Source organism: Mixophyes fleayi, chromosome 6, assembly GCF_038048845.1.
Source record: "Mixophyes fleayi isolate aMixFle1 chromosome 6, aMixFle1.hap1, whole genome shotgun sequence".
Classification (NCBI taxonomy): Eukaryota; Metazoa; Chordata; class Amphibia; order Anura; family Limnodynastidae; genus Mixophyes; species Mixophyes fleayi.
The window spans coordinates 24,857,599-24,884,682 of record NC_134407.1 but is presented as its reverse complement, the minus strand read 5'-3'; the positions used below and the strand labels follow the sequence as shown (position 1 = coordinate 24,884,682).

Here is a 27,084-nt window from a genome sequence, read left to right as displayed (position 1 = left end):
AAAAAAAAAATATATATATATATATATATAAATAGTGTGTGTGTGTGTGTGTGTGTGTGTGCGTGTGTGTGCGTAAAAAAAATATATGTGTATATAAAAAAAAACGTGATTATATATATATATTATCACTTTTTTTTTTACATATATATATATATATATATATATATATATATTTAGGGGCCCCCTTAACTTACCTTAAGTCCGATCCTCTCCTTTTTTACGCGCCACTGAGTCTCTTCTGCCCTCTTCCGTGCTGTGGTTGCAGTGAATGCTGGGCGTGACATCACGCCCAGCATTCACTGCGAGCACAGCATGGAAGAGGTAACCAGGGAGGGAGCCGGATCACCGCTGATGTGACCGCAAGGTAAGTATTTTTAGGATTCGGACGGGCCCCCCTTGCCTGCAGGGCCCCCGGGCACCTGCCCATCGTGCCCAATGGAAGAGACGGCCCTGTTTTTCGGCAGTATCTGCAAGTATGCCACAGTTTGAATACAAATGCATGTTGCCCCTTCCCTTCGCCGTCACTCCTCTTCAGGCGTAAGGAGTCGTACGTGGCAAAAGTCTCAGGTCTCAATATCCGCAGTTGTGTATGTTAACTTTCTGAGAATGCTTACTGTGAAAATATGCAAAGTTATGTTACACAAACTGGCATATGTCTCGTTCTCCACAAAGAGGCATTAACAACTACAGATGTTCACTGACCCCCGTGTTCTGGTTTTAGTGTTGGATCTGGATTAACTTTGTGTTTTGGTTTTGGCTTTGGTTTTGGCAAAACTGCCCTTGCGTGTTTTGGTTTTTGTTTTGGATTTGGATCCCGATTTTTTTTCTGAGATCCCAATGTTTTTTTGCTAAAATCACATATTTTTGTGTTTTTTCCCCCTAAATAATTATTAACTTCAATAACACTAATTTCAAGTCATTTGCAGTCAGTTTTGACCACCTTATAGGTCACAATATTATTTTCATACACTTTCAAACAAAGACTGTAGATTTAGAAGGCCAAGCCTGCCAGACCTATTATTTCTATTTCAGCAATGACATTTAGCAATGGTGCAATGGAGCTCTCCTGAATGTCACTAGAAACTTTGAAGAACACTGCTACCCCTCCTCTTTCATTTCTACCTATGACACTGCCCAACTGCACTAGAGACTGCCAAGAACTGTGCTACCCCTTCTGTGTCCCTCTGTGAAATGTCGCTGGATCGCTGTGCAGGGCGGTACTTATAGAATCCAAAGCTCGCGAGATCCAAGATCCGACGATGTAACAATGACGTTTTGCCTTGTTTTCAATTCCGAGGGTTCAGCTCAGTACTCGGATCTGCTAAGTTCGGCTGTGTTCGGTTCTCCGGGAACCGAGTCTGAGCATCTCTATTAACAGCACATACGTATAGAAATTTGCTTGCAGAATCTATTTTGATGCAGTTTTCAGATGAAAAGGATAAACAGCAGTAAAGCTGGTTTTCTGTACAAACCCAGCTGATGTTTACGAAGTACATTGCAATATCCGTGTATAAAAAGACAAATTATAGTGATTTACTTTTTAAGGAGCAATCTGCTTGCAAGGAAGAAGTTACATATATCCCTTCGACAACCTAGCCTAAGAGACAAAAGAAACTTTGCTTAGTTTTGTATTTTGAAACATTTTGTAAACTATTGAGAAGCCAACGTAATTAACTACTGGATGGTAAAAAGTTTCAATTTAGCTGAATAGATATTTCAGGCCTGTGGGAGAAAAGAGTTTATTTATTGAGCGTAAGTTTCGCTCTGGGCCGCGGCCAGTAGACTTTGTTCTGAAGTTGGAAACTGTGCAAATCCATCTTGCTTTTCCTCTAATCTCTCATTTGTAGCAATCCCTGGCGGAGGCTTTTCTCTTTTCCGAAACTAGCTGATGGCTTAGTTAATTTAAATGCCGTTCATTTTTTTTTAAATTGGCTGCTGGTATTACCAAGTCAGTGATTCTTCTCCGGCAATAGATCAGTAATCTACGTACAATGCAGCTATTTATGTATCACAAATGCAACTTTATATTTTTAGCAAACCTTAAAGAACCTACTTGGAAATACTGAGCACCTTAAGAAAATATAAATGTGCCCTGCAAAATAGTCTGTCTGGCAAAACCCTCGTTTCACGCTATCCAGCCTTCCGTGGCTTCTGCTTCACGTGGGCTCTTTATCACACAGTAACCAACTGATCCGCTCCTTCTGTTACTCTGAATTGCCAGATTCTACAATAAGAGGGCAATTAACATATTTCCTTTTCTGTGAGCTCTGCAGTATTCGTACACAGGGGGTTTATGTAACAGTACATTTGCCGTACATATTATTCCAATAGAAAGTATACAAGCAGATTTCTGCACCCTGTAGATGCCATTTGGCTTGAAACCATCATCACCTTTTAAAGTTTGCCTAAGCTGTGTAACGAGTGTTTTTCTTGAACTGTAGAACCATGATCAAGGTTATCAGCCCAGAGGTAGAACATGTACTAAAAACACAACTTTACGCAGAGAAGGAAAATGAATGGAATAGGTCATCGTCTAACAGAGGAGGGTAAATTTATCCAGCTGCGGGTTTGAAATAGTGGAAATGTTGTCTATAGCAACCAATCAGATTCTAGCTGTCATATTGTAGAATGTACTAAATAAATGATAACTGGAATCTGATTGGTTGTTGTAGGCAAAATCTCCACTTTTTCAAACCCGCAGATTTGATAAATTTACCCCAGAATGTTCTAAGAAATCGAGCTAACTTACACAAATAAATAATAACTAGCACATACTCACATGATAAATATGACATTCTCGGACCTACCTCTGGGAGATCCCGGAGGGGAGGTCCAAGGGACAAGAGCCAGGGCATGGTGGCTCTATTTGCATCATCACCTTCTGCTGTGCAGCTCCGCAGTTCATATCATTGCACAGTAGGGGGCATGGCCATGGAATATGGGCTTAATTCAAACAGAGAGAAGAGCAGAGATAGCGGTAAGGTTGGATACACACTACAGGTTTTTCTCACAATTATTATTGGGCGCATCACATGATGAACAACTGTTCGGCCCGCTGTTGCATTAGTGTGTACACTCCAACGATGAACGATTAAAGCACATCATATCGTTTTGATTTAATTTTATAAACAGACTTAAAATCTCGTTCACCGATGGAACAATGTTGTTCCAATTCTGCAGTGTGTATGCACTCACGACCAGCAGCTCTCTATAGAGTGTGCAGTCTCAGGATCTTTTCAGCCAATGGTTATGACAGATGAAGAGCACAGATCTGATGGTAAATCCTGTAAAACATGTACAGTGTGTACACATGAATCGGCTGCTGATTAGGGCTTTCAGTCCTTGGTAAAATCGTTAATGATATTGCATCAGTGTTATGATTCCTAGTGAATTCAGGAAGCAGCAACAGAAGTATAGAAACCAAGTAACTTTATTTAAGCAAAATATGCGAACAAGGATTTAGTTCGTGGAATCTGCAGATTTTCAGGTAGCAGAATAAACATGTATATCCCAATACACAAATATGAACAGGTGTGATGATGAATAGCAGGAATAGTCCACAGAGCAATAGGTTCCAAGCAATGACAAATACAGTTTAAATGCAGGAATAAGTATATTGAGTTACTCAATTGCCAGGAGGCACGAGGCTCCAGACTAAGAAGGCAGGGATCAGGATTCCAGATTGCCAGAGGCACGAGACAGTCTAAGGAAGCAAACTAGCTGAGTCCAGTAACCAGGCAGAGGTCAAGGCATCAAGAGTTGAAGCGGAATCCAGTAGCCAGACAGAGGTCAGGGTGACAAGCGAACAAGCATAATCCGGTAATCAGGCAGAGGGTCACAACGGGAGATCAGACAGCAGCAAATAAGAACTGGAACAGGGATAAACAAGAGACAAGCAGCAGCCAGGTATAAATGATGAACTGCACGGGACACAGATTGAGGCAGGTATATGAAGCTGTGAGACAGGTGCTGGTACTAATCAGGTAAGGAGATTAACTTCTACAGGTAAGGAGATTAACTTCTACAGGCAAGGTATAAAGTTCAGGGACAAAATAGCAGCACCTCTGGTGGAATTGAGGTACTGCAGCCACATACAAAATACAGGCAGAGTCCTAACAATCGGGAAACATTTTCTGTAGTGTGTACCCAGCCTAAATCCTGCTGCCACAGTCCTCAAGAACTTACTCTGGCTGCCAGACAGGATGTCATCCATTTACTATAATGTTTATCATTTTTGACTACAGAGAAGACTACAGTAAATATTTTGCTATAGTAAACCCATCTGGCAGACATATTTCCAGTTTTGCATTTATATTTATATATTGCATATATTTTCTAACTTATAATGTTCTGTGATTTACTTTGTCTAAACATCAAAACGGGTCATGAAAAATGTTTAATATGTAAATATGTAAAATAACATTTGAAAACAACTTAGTGCTTTGATTTGATTAGGTTTTTATTGCTATCTATGAAAAGAGTTTATTTATATTAATATGTGACGCCTATAGGTGATTAGAAATTCATCAATATTTATTATTAAAAACCTATACAAAAATAATTGAAAAAAAATATAAAAAAATTATACAAAAATTATACAAAAATAATTGAAAAAAAATATAAAAAAATTAGTTAAAAAATACTAGGTACTGATATTTCAAAGTCAAACTACGTTCACTGTTGCTGCTGTACCAAAAAATAATAGGTACTGCTATTTAAAAGTCAAACTACGTTCTCTGTTGCTGCTGTACCCAAAAATACTAGGTATTGCTATTTAAAAGTCAAACTACGTTCACTGTTACTGCTGTACCCAAAAATAATAGGTACTGCTATTTAAAAGTCAAACTACGTTCACTGTTGCTGCTGTACCCAAAAATAACTGCGGCCTTAACAGCTATGTTGGTGTTAGACGTGCATCCAGTGTCTGCCATCTGTGCAGTGGAATTCAGACCAGTTGGAGGATGTAGGAGCAGCCATCTGTGCAGTGGAATTCAGACCAGTTGGAGGAGGTATTGTGGCCCCGGTACCAAATTGGGTACCGGGGCCACTCCACTACGCAGTCCAGATGGCTGTGAGGTGTTCAGAATAGACTGGAAATTAGTGGAAATGATTCTTATTGAATGTTATTGAGGTTAATAATAGCGTAGGAGTGGGAAAAAAAAACAAAAACGTGATTTTAGCACTTTTTATGCTTTTTTACAAATAAATCAGAACCCAAAACCCGAAATCAGAACCAAAACCTTTCGTCGGGTGTTTTGGCAAAACAAATCAGAACCCAAAACCTCAAGCTAATCAGAACCCAAAACACAAAACACAAAACACTAAAAGTGGCCGGTGCACACCCCTAGTTTGTAGTAGAAGAAATAGACATGACTAGTTGCTGCCTGCAACATTTTTATGCTGAAGCATTCCTCCGTTAATGCAACCTGTCACCACATAAGTAATTGAGCCAATAGACACTTTTCTAGCTTGAAAATGGCAGAATTCAAACATTCAATTCAGTTTTTTAAAGTACATGTCAAATAATAAAATAAATGACAACATAAATTCTTTAGAAAAATGTTGAGACACTTTCCACCCAAACCCAAGACTATCATCCATCCAGCCACACTCTCAACTCAGCCCAAAAATATTTAAGCTCTGACCCTTTCTCATTTTGGATAATGGGTATGTCTCACAAGAAAACAGTTTGGGTATATTTTACTACTAATACAGAAGCACAAATTTACATGAATCGAGTACCAAGTTATAATGGGTGCAAAGTTCGGCGATAGAACCTTCGGATTTCGCTCTTGTCTTGCAATTTCACAGAATTCCATTCTACACTGTATATGGAATGGCATTCTGTGAATTTATAGTCTATGAATAGAGCTGTGATGATGGTTGTCAATGTATTCATTTATTCCTGTGTGTGGTTTGGTTGGGACAGGACTGGGCACATCTCAGGCCAAATCCCACCAGTAAAAAGTGCAAAATATTGCAGAAAAATTGTGTGCACACAAAAAAAACACCTCTCCCCTTTTATATTGCCAGAATCCATAAACAGCCTCGGGAGGTGATAAAACTTGCGTATTTAATACTTTTTTCAAGCTGCCTTTTCTGCCTTTCACAGTTCTGCTTTTGTTCCTCACTGTGTATTCAGAAATACCAGTTTAACATATTGCAGAGGGAGTTCTATGTGTCTTCCCAATAGGTTTTCCCAATGATTATTCCATGTACACAAAGAAAAAGTCATCATATTTAGTGAAACCAACTGGCTTGCACACATACCTCTCAGCTATCCTGATTTTAGTGTGATAGTCCAGACTTTTGTCCCAACTGCTGGGAATGTTGGGAGATATATCCTGCTCGCAGCGCCACATGCACCAGTGTCCTGCAGTGCTAGGTCCACACTACATAGTAATGCGGCTACACCCCATAATGATGTGACATACCATGTATATATATCACAGTGACACATTGGGTGCTAGGGTCATGGGTTCGATTCTGACCAGGGCCCTGTCTGTTTGGAGTTCTGGGTGCCTCACTTTCTTCCCACACTCAAATGACATATCGGTTGGTTATTTGGCTTTTGGCGAAATTATCCCTAGTGCATGTGTCTGTGTGATAGGAAATATAGAGTGTAAGCTCCGCTGGGGCTGATATGAATGATTAAATATTCTCTGAACAGTGCTTCTTAATATGTAGGCACTATATAAAAACTGTTAAAAGATACATAATGTGTCTATATAGGTCAGTAAATACTGTGGCAGTCCTGAATCTTTCACAAAGCAATTTAGGCAGCTGCCTAGGGGCCACAGACTATTTTCATCAAAAATCGGGTTGTGGTTACTGAGCATGATTGTGATTTATGGATCTTGAACAGTGTAATATATAATATGCAGTCAAGATGTTGGCCATGTAACAAACATGCACAGTATAAGCTATGTAGGACAGCCACATAGGACAGTGTTTTGTGCCTGGGGTCTAATTGGACCTTGATCAGGATCTCATTAGTGGAGTGCTTGCACTTAACGGGATGTATTGCCTGGGAACTTTATTAGGGGTAGCCTGGCTATCGTTTCTGCTCTGTGTATGTATTCAACGCTCTGAACAAGCCTTTAGGCTGCTACATAAGTCATGTAAGTTTCTCCACTTAATTTGCATTAAGCAGCACATTCAATCAATCCACGTACAGGAAGAAAAATCCATTACCAAAAAAAATGGAATCATTTTGTAGCCAATATTGAAATATAAGCAATTCATGTCCTGTAAAAGGGAAACTTTATTTTTAGATTTTAAATTAACCTCTTACACTCTGGTGAGCTCACATCATGGTCTGGAAATATTGCGATGTAGTTACTATGACATTTCTCCGGGCTTGGCTTTGATGAATAGTAAAAGTGTTTTATTTCAATTACCGTTATGTGTACTATTTTTTTTTTCTCAAGTGTTCCTGTGCAGGGAAATTCACTATTAAGTTCTGTCCCTGGAATACACTGTGGGACATAGGTTGGCACTCCAGCTTCTGTAGAAGGGCATGCTGGGACGAGTAATTCCATAGTAGCTGTAGGGCCACAGGTGGCTTAAGGCTGCTCTACAAATGATTTGTAACAAAAGTTGGTTGTAGTTACATGGAAACAGTAAAGACAGTTCATTAATGGCAAAATATTCAGGTGCATTTTGCATTTAGTTTTCCTCTAATAACCTATTTGATCGCCTCACCCATACACAGAGGTGTGCCCACTCTCTGCTTAGAAAGTGCCTCACTGAAAACACTTTGCCCTACCATGTATAGGATTGCAGATGCAAATGAACACGCTCGAAAACTATCACTTGAAAGTACTGCCTGTGGAGAGCAACGATGGGTCCCAGGTCAAGAGGACTTTTCAATCTCCCCCCCAGCCCTATAGCCACATGTCTATTAAAAACTACTTCCACTATAGTGAGTACCATGAAACATCTGCCACAAAACAACTGCTAAACTCCCTCAGACACCTGACATGCTGTGGTCCTCTCACATGATTGGTCAGTTCAGGTGGTGATGTCATCAGAGACGTCAGCTGCCTGTTCTTTGACATCACAGAAATGTTTTCCATATTTTTCTGACTAGCTTGATCCTGCCAGACCCCCAACTGGCCCAGGCTTTTGCCCCAGCTGCATCCCCCTCTCGTTGGGCCTTCTGCCTACTATTAATGTAGGACCATCCCTTTAAATTATTACAGTTTTTCATTTTTCTCTTAAAATACTGATGGTTTAAGTCTCATTTATGTAATCAGCATGGGAATAAGGCAAGATAAGTACTATCTTTATTGTGGGCCTTATTTAAACCATTAAACCCTTAATGGGTTTAACCCAGTGAGCCAGCACACGTCTCACACTCTGGTGTTGTTTAAGAATCTTTATTTTATTTATTATACTTAGATATAGATAGATGTACGAGGATTAAATGTAGAAAGATTCTGGACCAGAGGAGGGGGGGGGGAAGTAAATTACTTATACACTTGTTTAGGATTAGAGAAATTGGAACATGTTGAAATACAATACAGAATTACATCTGGCAGAAGTCGTGCTGGATTCAAGATCTTATTACATTAAAAAAGAAGTTCTCACCTTTGGGTTACATAGACTTTTATATAGTGCCCCGCAGAGAGCTGTAAACAGGGCTCACTGTACAGCAATTCCTGGACCTGGTTTCCAAGTCACACAAGTCATACAAGTCTTACAAGTCACTTCACGCATGTTTAGGGGCACTGAGAGTAATGTCAGTGGAGCTACTTCTTTAGGCCCCCGACAGTGAACGCAGCCTATGGGGGTGTATCATCCCCCCAGGCTGCACATAGCATCAGATGGGTGTGATCATCTGGTCCAATAGGAAGATGTTAATCCGCGAAGGCACTTTCCACAGCTTATAATTCCCCATGACGCTACTGGTGGGCCGGAAGAGAGGCCTGAGCCATTGTCCTGTGCAAAATCTTGCACCCCCACAGTCTCCACCTGCTTGGACCAGAAATCCATGCTAGTCCCTGTAAAACTTGGTGCACTAGACCTCCTATCTAGTGGCTAGTGAATAGCAAAGCTCAAGTATTGTGACTAATGCATAAAGCAGTTATCCATTATATTGGTTAATGTATAATAGACATGAAGTCTGGTAGAGTATAGAAGACTTCAAATATGGCAGCTACTGTATTCCATACTTCCAATTTGTTGGCTAGTTTATATGGTTAGTATACAGCAAAACAAACAAATAATATGCATTGCTGGTGTTTGTGTTAGAAACTTCAACTGTCTCGGAACTTGAATTTACTTGAATAAGTTCTTTCATGAAGCTTTATGTCTTCCCAATACCCAACAACAACCAATTTAACCAGCAAAGAAATCAGCATGAAATCATCATACAAGTTGGTGGATTGAATTAAGTGAACTCATAACAGTTTTTGCCAACTTCTTATAATGAAATACGTGTCTATGTAATTCTGCAAAGTCATTGTAGCATGATATGATTGGATAAGCTATTATCTCTAAAATTTCATTATCTATCATGTCTGTTAAGTCTAACTTATACAATAATGTTACTTATATTTTGGCACACACATTTCATAAACATGACCAATAAAACATGCAACACAACTATAGTTACAAAAATAATAATTTCAACCAATATTTGATGCCCATCGGTTCCTAGTGAAGAAAACCAGAAAAGAATTCCACAGTTTGTTCCAGCTCTTTCCTAATTTCTCCCAAATTTGCACTTATATCAATCAGATATAAGAAACAACACTCTTGTCCAATTAAAGCATACACTCCACCCTGACCTATTGGGATACAATCCAGAGCCAACATATTTTTCAACTCTACTTCTCTCTGTTTTCTTAATTTAAAGAAGATATAGCATTGATAGTCTCATAAACTGTTTTATCCAAAAGTTCAGCTGAAGCCTTCTGTATACAAGATAACCCCTGGTAGTCATTATCACCAGGCCCGGCTCTCCCATTAGGCAAGGTTAGGCACTTGCCTAGGGTGCCGGGCTCTGGAGGGCGCCACAGATTAAAAATTTCTTTAAAACTGCGGCGACCGCTGACCATACCTTTCACGGCCGCCGCACAGCTTCACATACATCCACAGGGAGGGGGGGAGGGACTATTGCTCACCACCAATGCCGCCTCTCTGCCCCGTCTCCTCCCCTCCACTCACTGACTGACTGTCGGGCGTGACATCATCATCACGGCCCGACAGTGTCAGTGAGTGGAGGGGAGCAGACGGAGCAGAGTGGAGGCAAGTTAGAAGCAGGTAAGAAAAGACGCACATTTTCAAAATTGGCGCCCCCACCCTGCACACTTACACACTATTTTGTAAGTGTGCAGGGTGGGGGTGCCGATTTTGAAAATGTGCCGGGCGGGGGGCGCCGATTTTGTAAATGTGCCTAGGGCGCCACGGACCCTAGCACCGGCCCTGATTATCACAAAGCTGAAAACGTTAACATGGAATAGTCCGCCATGATGAGATCGAAGGTGTCATGCACGACAGCGTGGTACTAGTGAGAACTTGAAAAGGAGACTTCAAACAGTTCCGACGAATGAACATCCCGGTAGCCTACAATGACATCAGTTTAAAGGTCCTCCCTATCATTCCTGCTGATAGGCTGATAATTTATGGAGGCGCCGGCTGTACAATGTTTTAGGCTTTGTACAGAACATTTTACTTGCATTCAACTCAGAGTTTCCCCAAATTTAGAGTGTACATATAGAAAGAGTTGATATTTCAAGTAACATTTACACCCCCCCATGTGATCCATAGTCCGGGAAATAAATTTAACTTTAGATATAGTCATTATATTGGGTATTCAATTGTTGCTCCGGGCGCCGCCGGAACGAGCGCGTTAAAACTATTACCATTTATACGGTAATTACTCGCTCAATTTCAGCTCGCAGCTCCATGAGCAGCGAGCTGAAATTGAGCGAGTAATTACCGTATGAACAGTAATTACGCGCAATATTACCATATAAACGGTAATAGTTTTAACGCGCTCGTTCCGGCGGCGCCCGGAGGAACAATTGAATACCCCCTTAACATAAAACACCTCCACAACATCTGATTACCTTTTACATTCCTTTATAATTTGGTTACACAATGTCAATTATACAGTGAACTATCACAATATGTTTTCTATTGTTTCAATTAGAAAGTGGATCTGTCTTTTGTCTCAACTGTAATTTATCTATATCTAAAATAACAATACCTGGATATCTGTTAATGAACCCACTGGCAATTTTGTCAACATAACCTGTAATACCAGAGTGGTCTGTATATTAATCAAATAATGAGAGATCTGCAAACTATCTATTGGAACTCAGTAATGGGTCTTAGGCTGGGTACACACTACAGTACAGTGTTTTCAGCCGAGTATCGGACCAATCAAACGATGAACGACTGTTCGGCTGATATCGCATTAGTGTGTACGGTGCAACAATGATTTATTACCTCTCCAAAGCTGATGGTATTGTTTCATTTGATTTTTGAACCGGACTAAAAATGTTGTTCAATGATGGAGCGATGTAGTTCCAATCCAGCAGTGTGTATGACCGGCAGTGTCCATAGATCTCTATGGAGTATGCAGAGTCACAATCTTTTTCAGCCGATGGTTATGACACACGAAGAGCACAGATCTGAAGGTAAATCGTGTTAAATGTGTTTAGTGTGTCACATGAATCGACTGCTGATCGGGACTTTTTTTTTTTAATCGTTGGTAAAATCAATAAAGATATCGCATCGGGAGAAAGAAGGTAGTGTGTTCCCAGTCATACTTGTGTAACAGACAGGTGAACACCCAAAATTCTTTCTCATTTTACTACATCAATTGCACCCTGTTGATGGTAATTTTAAAAACTACACTTTATAATGCTTGACATATATTATGTGAAATGTTCTAATTTTCTTCTACATTTTTTTTATCTGAAAATATTGTCCAGATACCAGACTATTTATTTCTGTGTCAATTCAATTGCCGGCGATGTTGCACGGAGACATTGTGCCGCGAACATTGCTGGCAATTATGGTAGAAATCTTTGCTCATTTTTATAGAGGTGCGAGGAGAAATGAGCGGAGATTTTGGTCAAAATCTCCGCCGCGAAGTGTCTCATAGAAATTCCGGAGACGCCTCAAGGATAATTGAATTCCCTCCTTTGAGTGAAACTCTCTGAGTGATGTTGCACATTTGTTCATTTCTCTCTTGACCTCTGAATCTCAAATTAACAAGCTCAATTTTGCTTCAGACTAACCCATCAAATCCTACCAAAATGGTAATATACACTTCACCTTGAAGGGGTTGCAGAGCCTGTCATGTGACAAATACAGCGGTATCTGCATCTATTAACACATACTCACAGTGACTACACTTCATACTCCTTGTACAATATACTTTGCTGTCTTCACCTAGGTAAATGGTAGAGCGGAGGGCTAAGCAGGTCAGGGGGTTACACCATAAGTTATCAGACTCTCTCTTACATAAAGGAATTTAATCAAATCGTTTTATACACAATTTTACACCTGCCCCTGTAACTTTGACCAGTGGCGGATCCAGGGGGGGGGGGCGATCGGGGCGATCGCCGCCCCCCCTAGCAGGGGCTTGCTGCTGACGGCTGCACACTGTGCAGGTCCGTTCAGCAGTGACAGTGTGCTGCCCGGCTGCTCTGATTGTGTTTTAAACACAATCAGAGCAGCGGGACAGCACACTGCCAATGCTGAACGGACCTGCACATACTGTGCAGCCATCAGCAGCCGTAGAAATTAGAAAGGGGACGGGGCCTAAATCTCCCCCCCTAAAATCGCCCCGGGTAGAGCAGTTGCCTAGATTCGCCCCTGACTTTGACTACAGTGTTAATCAAATATTTAGCTTTTTTATATAGTTTTTAATTAGTCTTAGGGGTCGATTAGAGATTCTATAGAAATAAGATCAAGTGCTATGAGTACTCTGCTTTGGAATCCTTACAATAATTATGACACTGCTTTTTCATGTGTCCTACTTCGTTACAGACCAAACATACCTCTATGTATGTGTAAAAACTCTCAACCCTTTGTGATTTCTATTCTTTTTGTTATTATCATATGTCTCCTGCCCACTCACATGGCTTTAACCAGTCCAACGCTGAGGAATCTAAGTCATTATTTTTCACTTTCCACTGACATAGCTCTTTGCTATTTTTTAATATCAAAAGTTATTACCCAATGACTGCTGTTTTAACTTTGTCTTTGTTCAATGTTAATTTTGCAGTTCTCTTATATGTAAAATCCAGTAATGGAGTAATCAACTCAGCCCTCACAGATACTGTTCAGATGCCTCCCAGCTTTTGGCCATCATGCACCCCTCACAACTCACTAATGCTCTTTCCTGGGTGGCTTGCCAATCTGTTGGAAAGTTCAGATGTATTGAAACTTGATTTCACTTGAAAGCTTTAATAAGACCTCTCATAAAGCTGTATTTATTCCTGAGGCACAGCAACAGCAGAGTATAGCAAGCAATTAAATCAGCATGAAGTGATCATACAAGTTGGTTGATGGAATGATCTGATTATAGCTCTACAACTCATTATAGCTTCTAGACGTCATTTTGGCTTATGTAGTGATATGATTGGTTAAGCTATTATCTCTAAATTGTATATTCACTAGCCGTAGAAAATTATTTGTAAGATTCATGCATGTTTGTTAATGATTTTATTACTTCCTAGCTCAGCTTATCTTTCAATTCAGTGGCTAGTTCTTTCCTTTATTTAACTATCTAAAATAATGCCTCAGGGGTCTCCTTCTCTAAATCCCCCACAAAATACACAAGTCTAAAGTCTTTATATGAGCTTCTTCTTACATGTATGCTGCTGACTTAATTAAAGTAGAAAAAAATATTAAAGTATTGAAAAAAATAGGGGTATCAATCAATGTGGGTGTCAGAGCAGAGGTCATACAATCGGTACTGCTGTTCCAGGACCAATAAATGATCAAATTGATTATAACAATCTTTGCACTTGCAAGAACCAGCAGTTTAATATCTGAGATTAAGGTGTACTCTGAAGGCTGAATGCCATATAGAAAATAGCAACAGCAATAATTTGTGGTTTAAAATACAAGCAGCGGTTTTGATGCCGGAGGGCAGTGTGGTGAGTGTACAATCCATTGTTAGCAACAAGAGTTCATACATAGAAAAGACACAATCAAATACTAAACACTGTAATCTGGAACTGATTGATTATCAGAAGCTGGTAATTGTAGGAACCAGTATTAGCTAAGGATAGGTGAAATTCTTCTCTGTACACAGAGCATGCCCAAGATCTTAGTTACTTTTTGGCACATAAGTTGTCCTGAGCATGCTTGAGGTGTTTGGTGAAATCCTCGAATATCCTGACATTGATGTTCTGATATCTACAAATCATTTATGTTCTTTAATATTTTAAACCTTTCCTGCCCAGTGCATCAGAATTAGTTGAATATACTCTGGGCATCTATCGAATTGCAAAGTGTCATGGTGAATAATGATGGACTCGTGATACTTTGTAATCAAATGTTTTCTATTGACCAAGTTGACCAATAGGAAGCCACACACTCTCTGCTTGTAACTTCCTGTGTGTCCACACAGTAACACTCCCATGGGCTGAGCATGCAGCAACAGCTGTTGTCGGTGCTATACTGTGACATCTCTGTAATCCTTAGTGAACTGTTTCAGAGCGCACTTTCCGGACTCCACTAAGGGACAGATACAGCTCAGTTCATTTAAAGAAACAAAAATTGTCAGGATAAGGTCATTACGTTGGGGGCTTCAATGTAGTGCCACTGTTGAGACTAGAGATGTTCACAGACCCCCGTATTTTGGTTTTGGTTTTTGCCCTTGCATGTTTTGGTTTTAGAAAGCAATTTTTTTCTATAATCCCTATTTCTTTTTTCTAAAATCACATAATTTTGCTCTTTTTTTTATCACTACATTATTATTATTAACCTCAATAACATTAATTTTCAATTATATCCAATCAATTTTTGTCTAGTGACAATAACACTGCTACTCCTCCTGTTTCTGTATGAGCAATGGTACTGAGCAATGTCACTGGAGACTGGAGAGTGACAAGAACACTGCTACCCCTGTTTCTATATGAGCAATGGCACTGGAGACTGGAGAGTGACAAGAACACTGCTACCCCTGTTTCTGTGTGAGCAATGGCTCTGGATCTCCTGGGGAGGGAGGTACTTATGGAATCCAAAACTCACGAGATCCAACAACACAACTTTAACGTTTTGCCTCGATTCAGATCCAAGGACGCGCAAAAGTAACGAGCTGGCTCGCGAGCCTACTCGGGTCCCCTATGTTCGGGTGGGCTCGGTTTTCAGAAAACCGAGCCTGAGCATCTCTAGTTGAGACCCTTCAAAGCCTGACTTGCCTGTGACACTGAAACAAGGATGATTGTTGTGTCAAAGTTTATACATCTAATGTGTTATATTTGTTGCAAGGATTCTGGACAATTAAAATTAACATCTATGTTCTATTTGGTAGTTCCTGGTGCTATTCAAACCCAGTTATAGATTATAATCAAAGTAAAAATAAAGTACAATGTGCTCTAATGTAATACTATGCAGGAATCACACACTCAGAAAGTTGTCGTGACCTAGATTATAATTGATTACTAAGTTTGATTATTATCTATTTGATTTCAGACATCATAATTCAAATTAACATAACTACTGCGTACTGTTTATATGTGCCTACGAGCAAGATTCCCCATTCTCACCCACTGGGTATACAAGCAGGTGCATTGGCAGACTGTGCACCTTGAAACTCTGCTCTTTTCCAATTAATTTGCTGACAGAATGTTTTATTGCTGGCTTGAAGTGTAAAACTCATATTAAGTATCTGTCACTGTGCGGTAATGAATGTTTTTCTGTGCGATAACTAACCTCCTCCATTGCTCTGTGTACAGCAGTTTGGAGGAGTGATATTTCTGGAAAGTGTTCTCTATGAGTAGTTTGATGGATGATGGCTCACTGAGTTTTATAGTAATTTATATTCAATGTTTTCACTTATACTCGTGATCCTGGAAATATTGCAGAAAATAAAGCCGGACTGATGCTGAAAGTTAGCCCTGGAATACAAAACACACCAGGCCACATAGCTGTACGTAAAAAAGAGGGGTGAGGACCCGCACTCACTTAATATGTGGTGTGGTGCAAAGAATGCTGCCTGGGGGGACAGAGAGGCAAAATGGAAGTTCCAACCCTTGAATAAGTGGGAATGAATAGAGGAAATGGCCCATTTGGCGCAATAGTACACAGTGAAATATATCTGATATGTTGATACAATCAGCCCAAAATATGCAATGTTATTGCTAGTACACAAAGGGTACGCTAGTGTATGGCAAGACTCTAATTCTGGTGGCTTGTGTAAAGCAAGTCTTTCAATCTTTTAACTAGTGTGTAGTATGAATTTTAATCATGTTGTTAGTGTATTACAGAATCTCAACTCTGGTGGCTAGTGTATTGCATAATCTCAACTCTGGTGACTAGTGTATTGCAGAATCTCAACTCTGGTGACTAGTGTATTGCAGAATCTCAACTCTGGTGACTAGTGCATGGCAGAACCTCATCTCTGGTGACTAGTGTATGGCAGAACCTCAACTCTGGTGACTAGTGTATGGCAGAACCTCAACTCTGGTGACTAGTGTATAGCAGAACCTCAACTCTGGTGGCTAGTGTATGGCAGAATCTCAACTCTGCTGGCTAGTGTATGGCAGAACCTCAACTCTGGTGACGAGTGTATGGCAGAAACACAACTCTGGTGGCTAGTGTATGGCAGAATCTCAACTCTGGTGGCTAGTGTATGGCAGAACCTCAACTCTGGTGACGAGTGTATGGCAGAAACACAACTCTGGTGGCTAGTGTATGGCAGAATCTCAACTCTGGTGGCTAGTGTATGGCAGAACCTCAACTCTGGTGGCTAGTGTATGGCCGAACCTCAACTCTGGTGGCTAGTGTATGGCAGAACCTCAACTCTGGTGACGAGTGTATGGCAGAAACACAACTCTGGTGACTAGTGTATGGCAGAACCTCAACTCTGGTGGCTAGTGTATGGCAGAATCTCAACTCTGGTGGCTAGTGTATGGCAGATCCTCAACTCTGGTGACTAGTGTATGGCAGAAACACAACTCTGGTGACTAGTGTATGGCAGAAACACAACTCTGGTGACTAGTGTATGGCAGAACTTTTAGTCTTGTGATTCATTTATGAATAACAAGTCTTTCGTAGCTAGTCTATGGCAGGACCTCCAGTCTGGTGGCTAGTGTATTACAGAACTTTCAATGTCTTGTCTAGCCTATGGCAGCCCCAACTCCATGTGCTCATTGTCCGCTGAATACCACTTTGTTACAGAAGACATTGGGAGTTTTCCAGTTGATTTGGAAAAAGTGCCAGACAAGAAACTGTTTTCAGCAAAGTACCATGTTATTCTTAGTAGAATGATACCCATATGTCTGTATATAACCATTTGCCTTTATTCACATCATGTTAGTACAATCAATACACCAAAACAATTCTCTACTATGCTTTTTCTCTTTGACCTAGGTTTGCATTGTTCAGAAGAAGGACACAGAAACAATGTATGCCATGAAGTACATGAATAAACAGCAGTGTATTGAACGGGACGAAGTAAGGAACGTCTTCAGAGAGTTGGAAATTATGCAGGAAATTGAGCATGTTTTTTTAGTCAATCTTTGGTAAGCAGATTTAATATTTATTTTTAGTTAATTCTAAGTCCATTCCAAAGCTTGCTATATCACATTGTGTGTACTGCACCAATTCACAGTTCATTCTGCTTGAGGGTCACTCTAGGAGCCCTGTTTAACTATACCAAAACATGAGGTACATCATGTGGGCTGGTGTTCAGAAACACTTCTTTAGCCTAATCACAACTTTACCATTTTGTTTGACTTTTGTGAGTAAACTATAGTACAGTGTATCCGCTACCTATAGAGAATTGAGGCTGCCATTTTGTGGACTGAAGCAGTAGCCTCACGCCTCAGGGGAATGGATTAACAGCGCTCTCATAAATAATGGCTTGGTCTACAAAATGGCTGCCACAACTGTGTGTAAACAACAGTTATACTTAAATACCCTACATTCCAATGTGCATCATTGTCAATGATCTGGAAGTTTCGCTATTTGATAGTCCTCATGGTGGTAGATTTATGGAAACGTCTAAAAAGGAAAAATGGAGGTGTTGCTCATAGCAACCAATCAGATGCAAGCTATGATTTATCTGGTACAGCCCAGAAAATAATAGCTAGAATCTGATTGGTTGCTATGCACAACACCTCCAGGAGCAAACGCAGGATTTTTTAGGGGGGTTTCCTCTCCCCTCCAAAAAAATATAGAGAGAGAGCTGCGCAGCAGCTCCATTCTGGCGATGCTGTACTGTACAGCAGCCGCGGCGCTGTCAAAGAAGTGTCCGCAGCAGTGCTGTATTGTAGTACAATACAGCACCGCCACGGACGCTTCTGTGACAGCGCCGCGGCTGCTGTACAGTACAGTGCTGCTGTGTAGGGGCAATGTTTAGTGCCCGTTCAATCGCTGAGGGGAGGGGTTTCTGGAGAACCACAAACCCCCCCCTGCGTGCACCCCTGACCTCTACTTCTCCATTTTAGAAGTTTTGATTAATGTACCCCATGATCTGTATTGGCTCTCTAATCCCTGGAAGAGTTAAACATAAATCTATCATGGTGCCGGCAATAGAGAAATTACTCAATAAATGTAAGTTCTAGAATTAAATGCTGTGCACATCATCCTACATTGATTAAATGCTGGGAAATAGGTATTCCCTGAACTCTGTCTACTGTAAAATGTGCAGCCTAGAATAACAATGGCAAATTAGCCCTGTTCTATACATGACTAATCACAGCCTTACAGACAGCAAACCATGGTTATGAATGCTTTATATAAAGCGGTGAAATACAATTCAAAGATGTAACATAAAACCGTTACTATCCATATAAACTGTCTCTCTCTGATTAATTGAACATCTATCACTTATTTTCGTTTTTATGTTACTACATTGCGTTTTATCACTTGTTTTATAGCAGTGCTTTACAGTTCTCAGAACCCACATGGAAACATAGCTTTGGAAATGATGGTAGTTGTCAGTTGTCAGTTTAAGTAAAATGTACTTTATTACAGACTTAGACAATTTGTGTATCTTCAAGCGCAGCTGAACAATATCTCCTATAAAGTACAGGCGGCTGTGAGAGCATGCTGGGAATTATGGTTTAACGGCAGCTGGAAAAAAAAAAAATTCTAACATCTTGGTTGTTGTGTCCTTTCTGATTTACAGGTATTCGTTCCAGGACGAGGAGGACATGTTCATGGTTGTAGATTTACTCTTGGGTGGAGATCTGCGATATCATTTACAACAAAATGTCCAGTTTACAGAGGAGACTGTAAAGCTGTACATCTGTGAGATGGCGCTAGCGTTAGATTACCTAAGAAGTCAACATATAATCCATAGGTACTGTCTTCAGAATATTTACCGTATTTTGTATATAGTTCTTCATAATAACATATAATACACAATTCCACTTCCTTCTATTTACCCTCAAAATCTACATTTGCTCAACTTAGTATTAAAGATGTTTCACACCTTCAGATTGCTTTATTTTATGCCCTCCTGAATTTGATGCTCAATATATTAATTTATCTTATTAGTGATGGGGGTCATGCTGATCTTATTACTTACGGTAATAAATGCAAATAGAAAAATAAGATGGTTCTCGGTGCAAAATGATGTCTTTCCTTATATTACAGCTCCATATGTAAAGCATAAAAATACAATGTTCAGTTTTGCCATAACTTACCTCTTCAACTTTATATAAATCATGTTATCACTTCTGTATCAGACATCTGAAGTCACCCCCAACCAGGGGCTGGCTGGCAGACTTTAGCTCGGGGGTCAATCACACAGCACTGGCCCATAAGTAGAGGCCCATTCTTAAGGGGTGCTTTTTTTTAAATATATAAAACACTATAGAGCTATAAAATCCCAATAATAACAGCAATAATTAACAGATATGTCTGTCCCATTATTACACTGTTCTCCCTTCATCACATTACTGCCCCCCTCATCACACTGCCCCCCTCATCACATTGCTCCCCTTCATCACACTGTGCCCCTTCATCACACTGCCCCCTCATCACATTGCTCCCCTTCATCACACTGTGCCCCTTCATCACACTGCCCCCTCATCACATTGCTCCCCTTCATCACACTGTTCCTCCTTTATCACACTGCTGCCCCCTTCATCACACTGTTCACCTTCATCACATTGCACCCATTCACCACACTGTGGCCCTTCATCACATTGGGCCCCCTCATCCCAATATGCCCTCTTTATCACACTGTTCCCCTCATCTCACTGTGCTCCTCATCTCACTGTGCCCCATATCACACTGTGCCCCTCATCACACTTTTCCTCCTTCATCACACTGTTCCCCCTTCATCACACTGTGCCCCCTTTATCACACTGTGCCCCTTCATCACACTGTTCCCCTTTTATCACACTGTGCCCCACATCAGACTGTGCCCATCATTGCACTGTGCCCTATATCACACAGTGCCCCTTCATCACATTGTGCCCTTCATCATACTGTGCGCCATCATCCCACTGTGCCACCTCATCACACTGTGCCCCCTATCACAGTGTCTCCATGCATCACACTGTCCCCCTACATCACACTGTGCCCCAGCATCACAGTGTGCCCCCTCATCCCACTGCGCCCAGTACCAGATTAAGGGCCACTTGGGCCTAGGACTGAAAATTATCAGGTCCCTAATGTGCCGTCCCACCAGAGGTGTGGCCAATGTTGTATGGGTGTGGCCACTTGTGTGTGTGGATGTGGCACCATGGAGGGCATAGCTTGCACTTCTCTTCAACCACCTACATCTCCCTCCCATCTTCCCTTATATAAAGACTGCACCAAACCACAGATGTAGTTTTAAGGGAACATTGTTCCTCCCAATAATTACAGGGACTTTAATCCTCCCTATTCCCTCTTACTTGTACCAGTCCATGTGCTCCTACTATTTGCTGTTTATATGGATGATAGTATCGATTTCTGCAAACACTTGCAAAAATGGGAATCTTTTAATGCTAATTTATGTAAACTCCATCCAAAGAGTAAAACATTGGATAAAGAACAGACTAACTATTTGAACAGGAAAACCAGCAGTAATGCAGAATAATATAGAGGGAAGCAGGAGATCTAGTCTGGGATACAAGGATATAGGAGCTAGAGGTTTGGGCAAAACAAAATAATGTAACAGTCCTTAAAGTGCTACTAACTAATGTTCATTTAGAAAGCAAAGATATAATACACTGTTCAGACCTGCCCTAGGAGTTTTGTTACAATGTACATTTAGAATTCACATTTCTTTCCTTTTCGATTAAAAAAATAACCCTGCTAAATCCACACCGAACAATATCGGACTTTGGCACGGAGTGCTGGTATCTGACCTAAAGCCCAAATGACAAAGTAGAGCCCTATCATTTAAAGGGAGGGCTACAAGTCAATTATGCTGGTATAGGCTTCTGTACTTCCCTACATCCATTCACTATTCTAGAGGGGTAATAAAAGACAGGAGCACCTTGTTTTTTTATCTAATTACTCAGAGGAAAAACTGGAATTACCCCCCCCCCCCCCCCCCCACACACACACACAGTAAAATATATAATCCTATAGATAAATAAAGCTCAGTTATATTTCCAGCTTCTCTTATTTTGTGGCTTATAGGTCACTTCATATAAGAAAGTGCAACTTATCAACTTAAGTTCAACCTTCTTCTTTCTGCAGGCTGTGCCCTTGTCACCTATCTGAGACCTGAGCCACCCTGAGGTTTTGTTAGTTTCTCCTGATTCATAGTGGACCTTACCAAGGCGACCTTTTCATACATATATAAAATAATAAAAATACTTACAAATAGTCTTATAGATTTTAGAAGCTAATATGATAAAAAAAAATTATCATACTTTGTAAAAGGGAAGAAAATGATTATTAATGTTACAATAATTTGACAGCTTGACTGTGCCCCTCATCCCACTGTGCCCCACTCATCCTACTGTGCCCCTGCATCACACTGAGCCCCTCATTACACTGCCCACTGCATCACACTGCCCCACTGCATCACACTGTCCCTCTGCATCACACTGTCCCTCTGCATCACACTGTCCCTCTGCATCACACTGTGCCCCTCATCACACTATCCCTCTGCATCACACTGTCCCTCTGCATCACACTGTGCCCCTCATCACACTATCCCTCTGCATCACACTGTCCCTCTGCATCACACTGTCCCCCTGCATCACACTGTGCCCCACTCATCCCACTGTGCCCCTCATCACACTGTGCCCCTCATCACACTATCCCTCTGCATCACACTGTGCCCCTCATCACACTATCCCTCTGCATCACACTGTGCCCCTCATCATACTGTCCCTCTGCATCACACTGTCCCCCTGCATCACACTGCCCCCCTGCATCACACTGTCCCCCTGCATCACACTGTGCCCCACTCATCCCACTGTACCCCTCATCACACTATCCCTCTGCATCACACTGTGCCCCTCATCACACTATCCCTCTGCATCACACTGTGCCCCTCATCACACTATCCCTCTGCATCACACTGTGCCCCTCATCACACTGCCCCCCTGCATCACACTGCCCCCCTGCATCACACTGTGCTCCTCATCATACTGTCCCTCTGCATCACACTGTGCCCCTCATCATACTGTCCCTCTGCATCACACTGTCCCCCTGCATCACACTGCCCCCCTGCATCACACTGTCCCCCTGCATCACACTGTGCCCCACTCATCCCACTGTACCCCTCATCACACTATCCCTCTGCATCACACTGTGCCCCTCATCACACTATCCCTCTGCATCACACTGTGCCCCTCATCACACTATCCCTCTGCATCACACTGTGCCCCTCATCACACTGCCCCCCTGCATCACACTGCCCCCCTGCATCACACTGTGCCCCTCATCACACTGTCCCCCTGCATCACACTGTCCCCCTGCATCACACTGCCCCCCTGCATCACACTGTGCCCCTCATCACACTGTCCCTCTGCATCACACTGTCCCCCTGCATCACACTGTGCCCCACTCATCCCACTGTACCCCTCATCACACTATCCCTCTGCATCACACTGTCCCTCTGCATCACACTGTGCCCCTCATCACACTGTCCCTCTGCATCACACTGCCCCCCTGCATCACACTGTGCCCCATATCAAACTGTGATTTCAGTTGTCCGTCCCTGCCCCCAACATTTTAGAACACTAAAGGTAATTTATGAAGCTGCAAAACTGTGGACACACAATACATTTCCTTTACCTATCTTTCTACATTGGAGACTTGCTAGTTAATTCATAATCTCAGTATTTACACTGCTGCACAGTACAGAAGCACCACTCTCCTCATCAATGGAAACTTTCTCTAAATGATGAAATAAACAGCATTGTGAATATATTTATTCAAGTATTAAAGAAGAGTTAGTTTAGGTATATTTCATACTCCAAAAACATACTAGTAGGTTAATTGGCTGCTATAAAAATAGACCCTAGTCTCTCTCTCTCTGTCTGTCTGTCTGTGGGTGTATGTTAGGGAATTTAGATTGTAAGCTCCAATGGGGCAGGGAATGATGTGAATGAGTTCTCTGTACAGCGCTGTGGAATCGGTGGCGCTATATAAATAAATGGTGATGATGATGATGATATACAAATTTTGATAATCTTCTGCGTGCTGCCACTGCATCGTGACCAGTGTGTTTACCAGAGGCACCTATAGAAATTCCTTTCAATACATTTTTCCTTTTCCAGATGCCAGTTTGAGACAATCATACTATGCATCAGATAAATGAAAAGAATGGAACCCATATGTACTGTGGTTTGTGCATCAAAATACTATGTTTGTACCTCCAGCCTAAATTAAGTATTCAGAAGTATCTATGGAGTGGAGGTAACTGTCAATCACAGTGCAAATGATTGGCAGTCACCTCAGCTCAGACAGCAAACACTGCACTGTGTAATATAAATGAATAGATATGTAATTACAATTCGGGCAGTATAACCCCTCCCCAAATTCTCAAAATTCTCAACCACTCAATCGCTAGAACCTTTGGCCAATTTTCACTTTAGCAAAGAGACCATAAGTGTGGGCTGCTCAGTGCAGGGTTGACACTTCTATGAGTGGCATAAAAATCTGCATGTCATCCCAGATTAAACACCATTACAAAAACACAGACACTTTGAAAATAGATTCATTGAATAAAGACTCCTGAACACCCTTTTTCACCACTTTATTAAACTTAAACTGAAATCTTGCCCTCTTGCTTGATTTGTAGTAGTCCAGAAGGAAAACCGGATTGTCCCTCTGAAAACCTGACTATGGATCTATAAGTACAGGATTATGATCTTGATGTATTTTAATTAATCCTGTAATAAGAGTATGTTGCTTGCACAGGGGAATGCTAATGACACAGTGAACATATGATTTGTTAAATACTAAGGATAACATTCTAACAGAAGAACATTTTATTATGTTGCAGAGACGTAAAGCCAGACAACATCCTTCTAGATGAACAAGGTCAGCAGACAATACCACTCAGCTTGTTTTACATACTCTCTAGTGATACTTTTAAGTCATCTTGTTATGGCATTAATTAGCTGTGAAGTTAATTATGAGTTTTCTATCCTCTCTGTAATTGTTTTATTTAAATGAGTGAACAAATTAATGTGCTTTAATGGCAACCATGGAGCATTTCTTCAATCATTGCTAACTAGAACATCAGGAAACTGTAGGCAACACCCAATACCCGCTGGCTTTGCACCTGATCCATCCAGCCATACCCCATTTTCAGCAGATCTGGAAGACTAACCTGTGAAAAACAGGACAGTTGGGGAGATGAAGGACACTTGAAGCAGTACAGTCATGGCCAAAAGTTTTGGGAATGATATAAATATTATTTTTCACAAATTCTGCTGCCTCCGTTTTTATGATGGTAATTTGCATATACTCCAAAATGTCATGAAGAGCGATTAGATAAATTGCAATTAATTTCAAAGTCCCTCTTTGCCATGACAATGAACTTTATCCCAAAAACAACAATTCCACTGCATTTCAGCACAGCCGAAAAAGTACCAGCTGACATCAGGTCAGTGATTCTCTCGGTAACACAGGTGAGAGTGTTGAGGAGGACAGGGCTGGAGATCACTCTGTCATGCTGATTGAGTTAGAATAACAGATAGGAAGCTTTAAAAGGAGGGTGGTTATTGAAATCATTGTTCTTCCTCTGTTAACCATGGTTATCTGGAAAGTTGTACTATCGCACCAAGCACAGGATTATAACCTAGTACATATGATCATATCAATAGGGATAATGATTAATTCCCTTTTATAATTTGTAAATAATTTTATAGTTTGTAACTGGGGTGCAACCTAAAACTCAGGTATAACATTTTAGAAAAGAAAAGAACAGGAGTTTTTTAAGGCTAGGTGCTCTAAGAATCCTCTATTAATAGTTATAATCACATAAACCATCCACTTAAAACATATATTTTGTTGTATATAATTTAAAAAAGCGAAATATAAAAATATATCATGCTAATAAAACAAATCAAAAATAAAATTAACTGGATGCACTAGTACCTATATACTACTACCTATATACTCAAACCTATAGAATATATGGTTAGGAGGCTGTATTAGTATAGCTAATATGCAGGTTATATTATTATTACATCAGTGGTCAATTATCTGCCACTGATGTAGTTATAGACAAAACCGCCACTATAATAAGTAAAATAAAAGAATGGAAACATATATATATCTTGTCTTAAGTGGTGACGTGATTTGTCTCTGCTCAGCGGGGGCGGGGACTGTGATGTCATGTATCACATTGTCACGCCCCCGCACTTTTGTCATCTCCAGGATGATGTCTCCTTAAGGTCAGCTATAGGGTCAGGTATATATACAAGTGGGGCAGTCCTTATTATTTCTTACAAAGAATATTACTTGCAACAGCAAGTGAGCGGTGTGAGTAAATTGCTGCCTAATCTGTGATGGGCAAACTGTAGCTTCACTCTTGTTTCACATCACCGAATCTCACACAACAGCATTAGTTTTATATAAGAAGCACATTTAAAAGTCTAATCTGTTTATCTCCGTAACACCTTCATTTCGTTTTTCACATTAAGGTTTTTTTTTTATCTTTGAGGATTTAATTGATTCCCTAGTTGCTTTTTTGGTTTGCTTTTATACTTTTTTTTTTTTTTTGCATCAATCAGCATTTCAACAACATTACCTTCTAACTCATGCCAGGGTGTCCTGAATAGCTAATTGGATGTTTGCATACTGAAACAGTCCTTTATTTCTTGGCTGAGAACTTTCTGTTCTTTCCTGTTCCTCAGGACACGCTCATCTAACTGACTTCAATGTCGCAACAATTATCAAAGACGGAGAGAGAGCCACTGCCCTGGCTGGGACAAAACCATATATGGGTGAGGAAGTTACAGTGTAACCATAATGCAAATGTTTTGAATGCCTTTTACTATGAAACTAACATATTTTTATAGTGTGCATAATATTACAGGTGAATAAAATTATGGTTTATGTGTTATCTATGCACAAGGGCTCATTTGGTAACATTGTATTGAGATGCAACAATCATACATTTTTTTTATTGTCTAACTGTGTTGAGAGTTGTAGTGTTTTTTGTTTACTGTATTGTACTGTTGTATTATGTGTTGTCTTGTTGTTTTCCATCTGTACGGCGATGCAGACCTCAGGTGGCACCCTATAAATACAGATTATTATTTTTAATAATAATAAAAATAATAATAATAATAATAATGACTTATACTAGACAGATAAATACTAATTACTGATTGGTTTCTGTAGATCAGTGCACATTTTGCACCTAAATGTTACTTTAGCAAATGAGGCCTACAGTTAAGGATCCAGTCTGAAGACTGAACCATTATCCAGGCTATCAATAATCGAGGAGCTAGTAATATCACTGAGTAT

The 27,084-nt window shown here is 40.6% G+C and overlaps 1 protein-coding gene across 3 annotated transcripts in view; it reads left to right on the top strand.

Annotated features, from left to right (window-relative positions):
• Positions 1-27,084, top strand: part of STK32C (serine/threonine kinase 32C) — a 239,376-nt gene that overhangs the window by 190,650 nt on the left and 21,642 nt on the right. For all 3 annotated transcript variants that reach the window (XM_075216055.1, XM_075216053.1, XM_075216054.1), the window contains exons 3-6: positions 17,569-17,720; positions 19,331-19,504; positions 24,608-24,645; positions 26,469-26,558. In XM_075216055.1, the coding sequence (XP_075072156.1) occupies positions 17,602-17,720; positions 19,331-19,504; positions 24,608-24,645; positions 26,469-26,558 (421 nt within the window). In that variant the 5' untranslated portion in view covers positions 17,569-17,601. The remainder of the gene's footprint in view (positions 1-17,568; positions 17,721-19,330; positions 19,505-24,607; positions 24,646-26,468; positions 26,559-27,084) is intronic.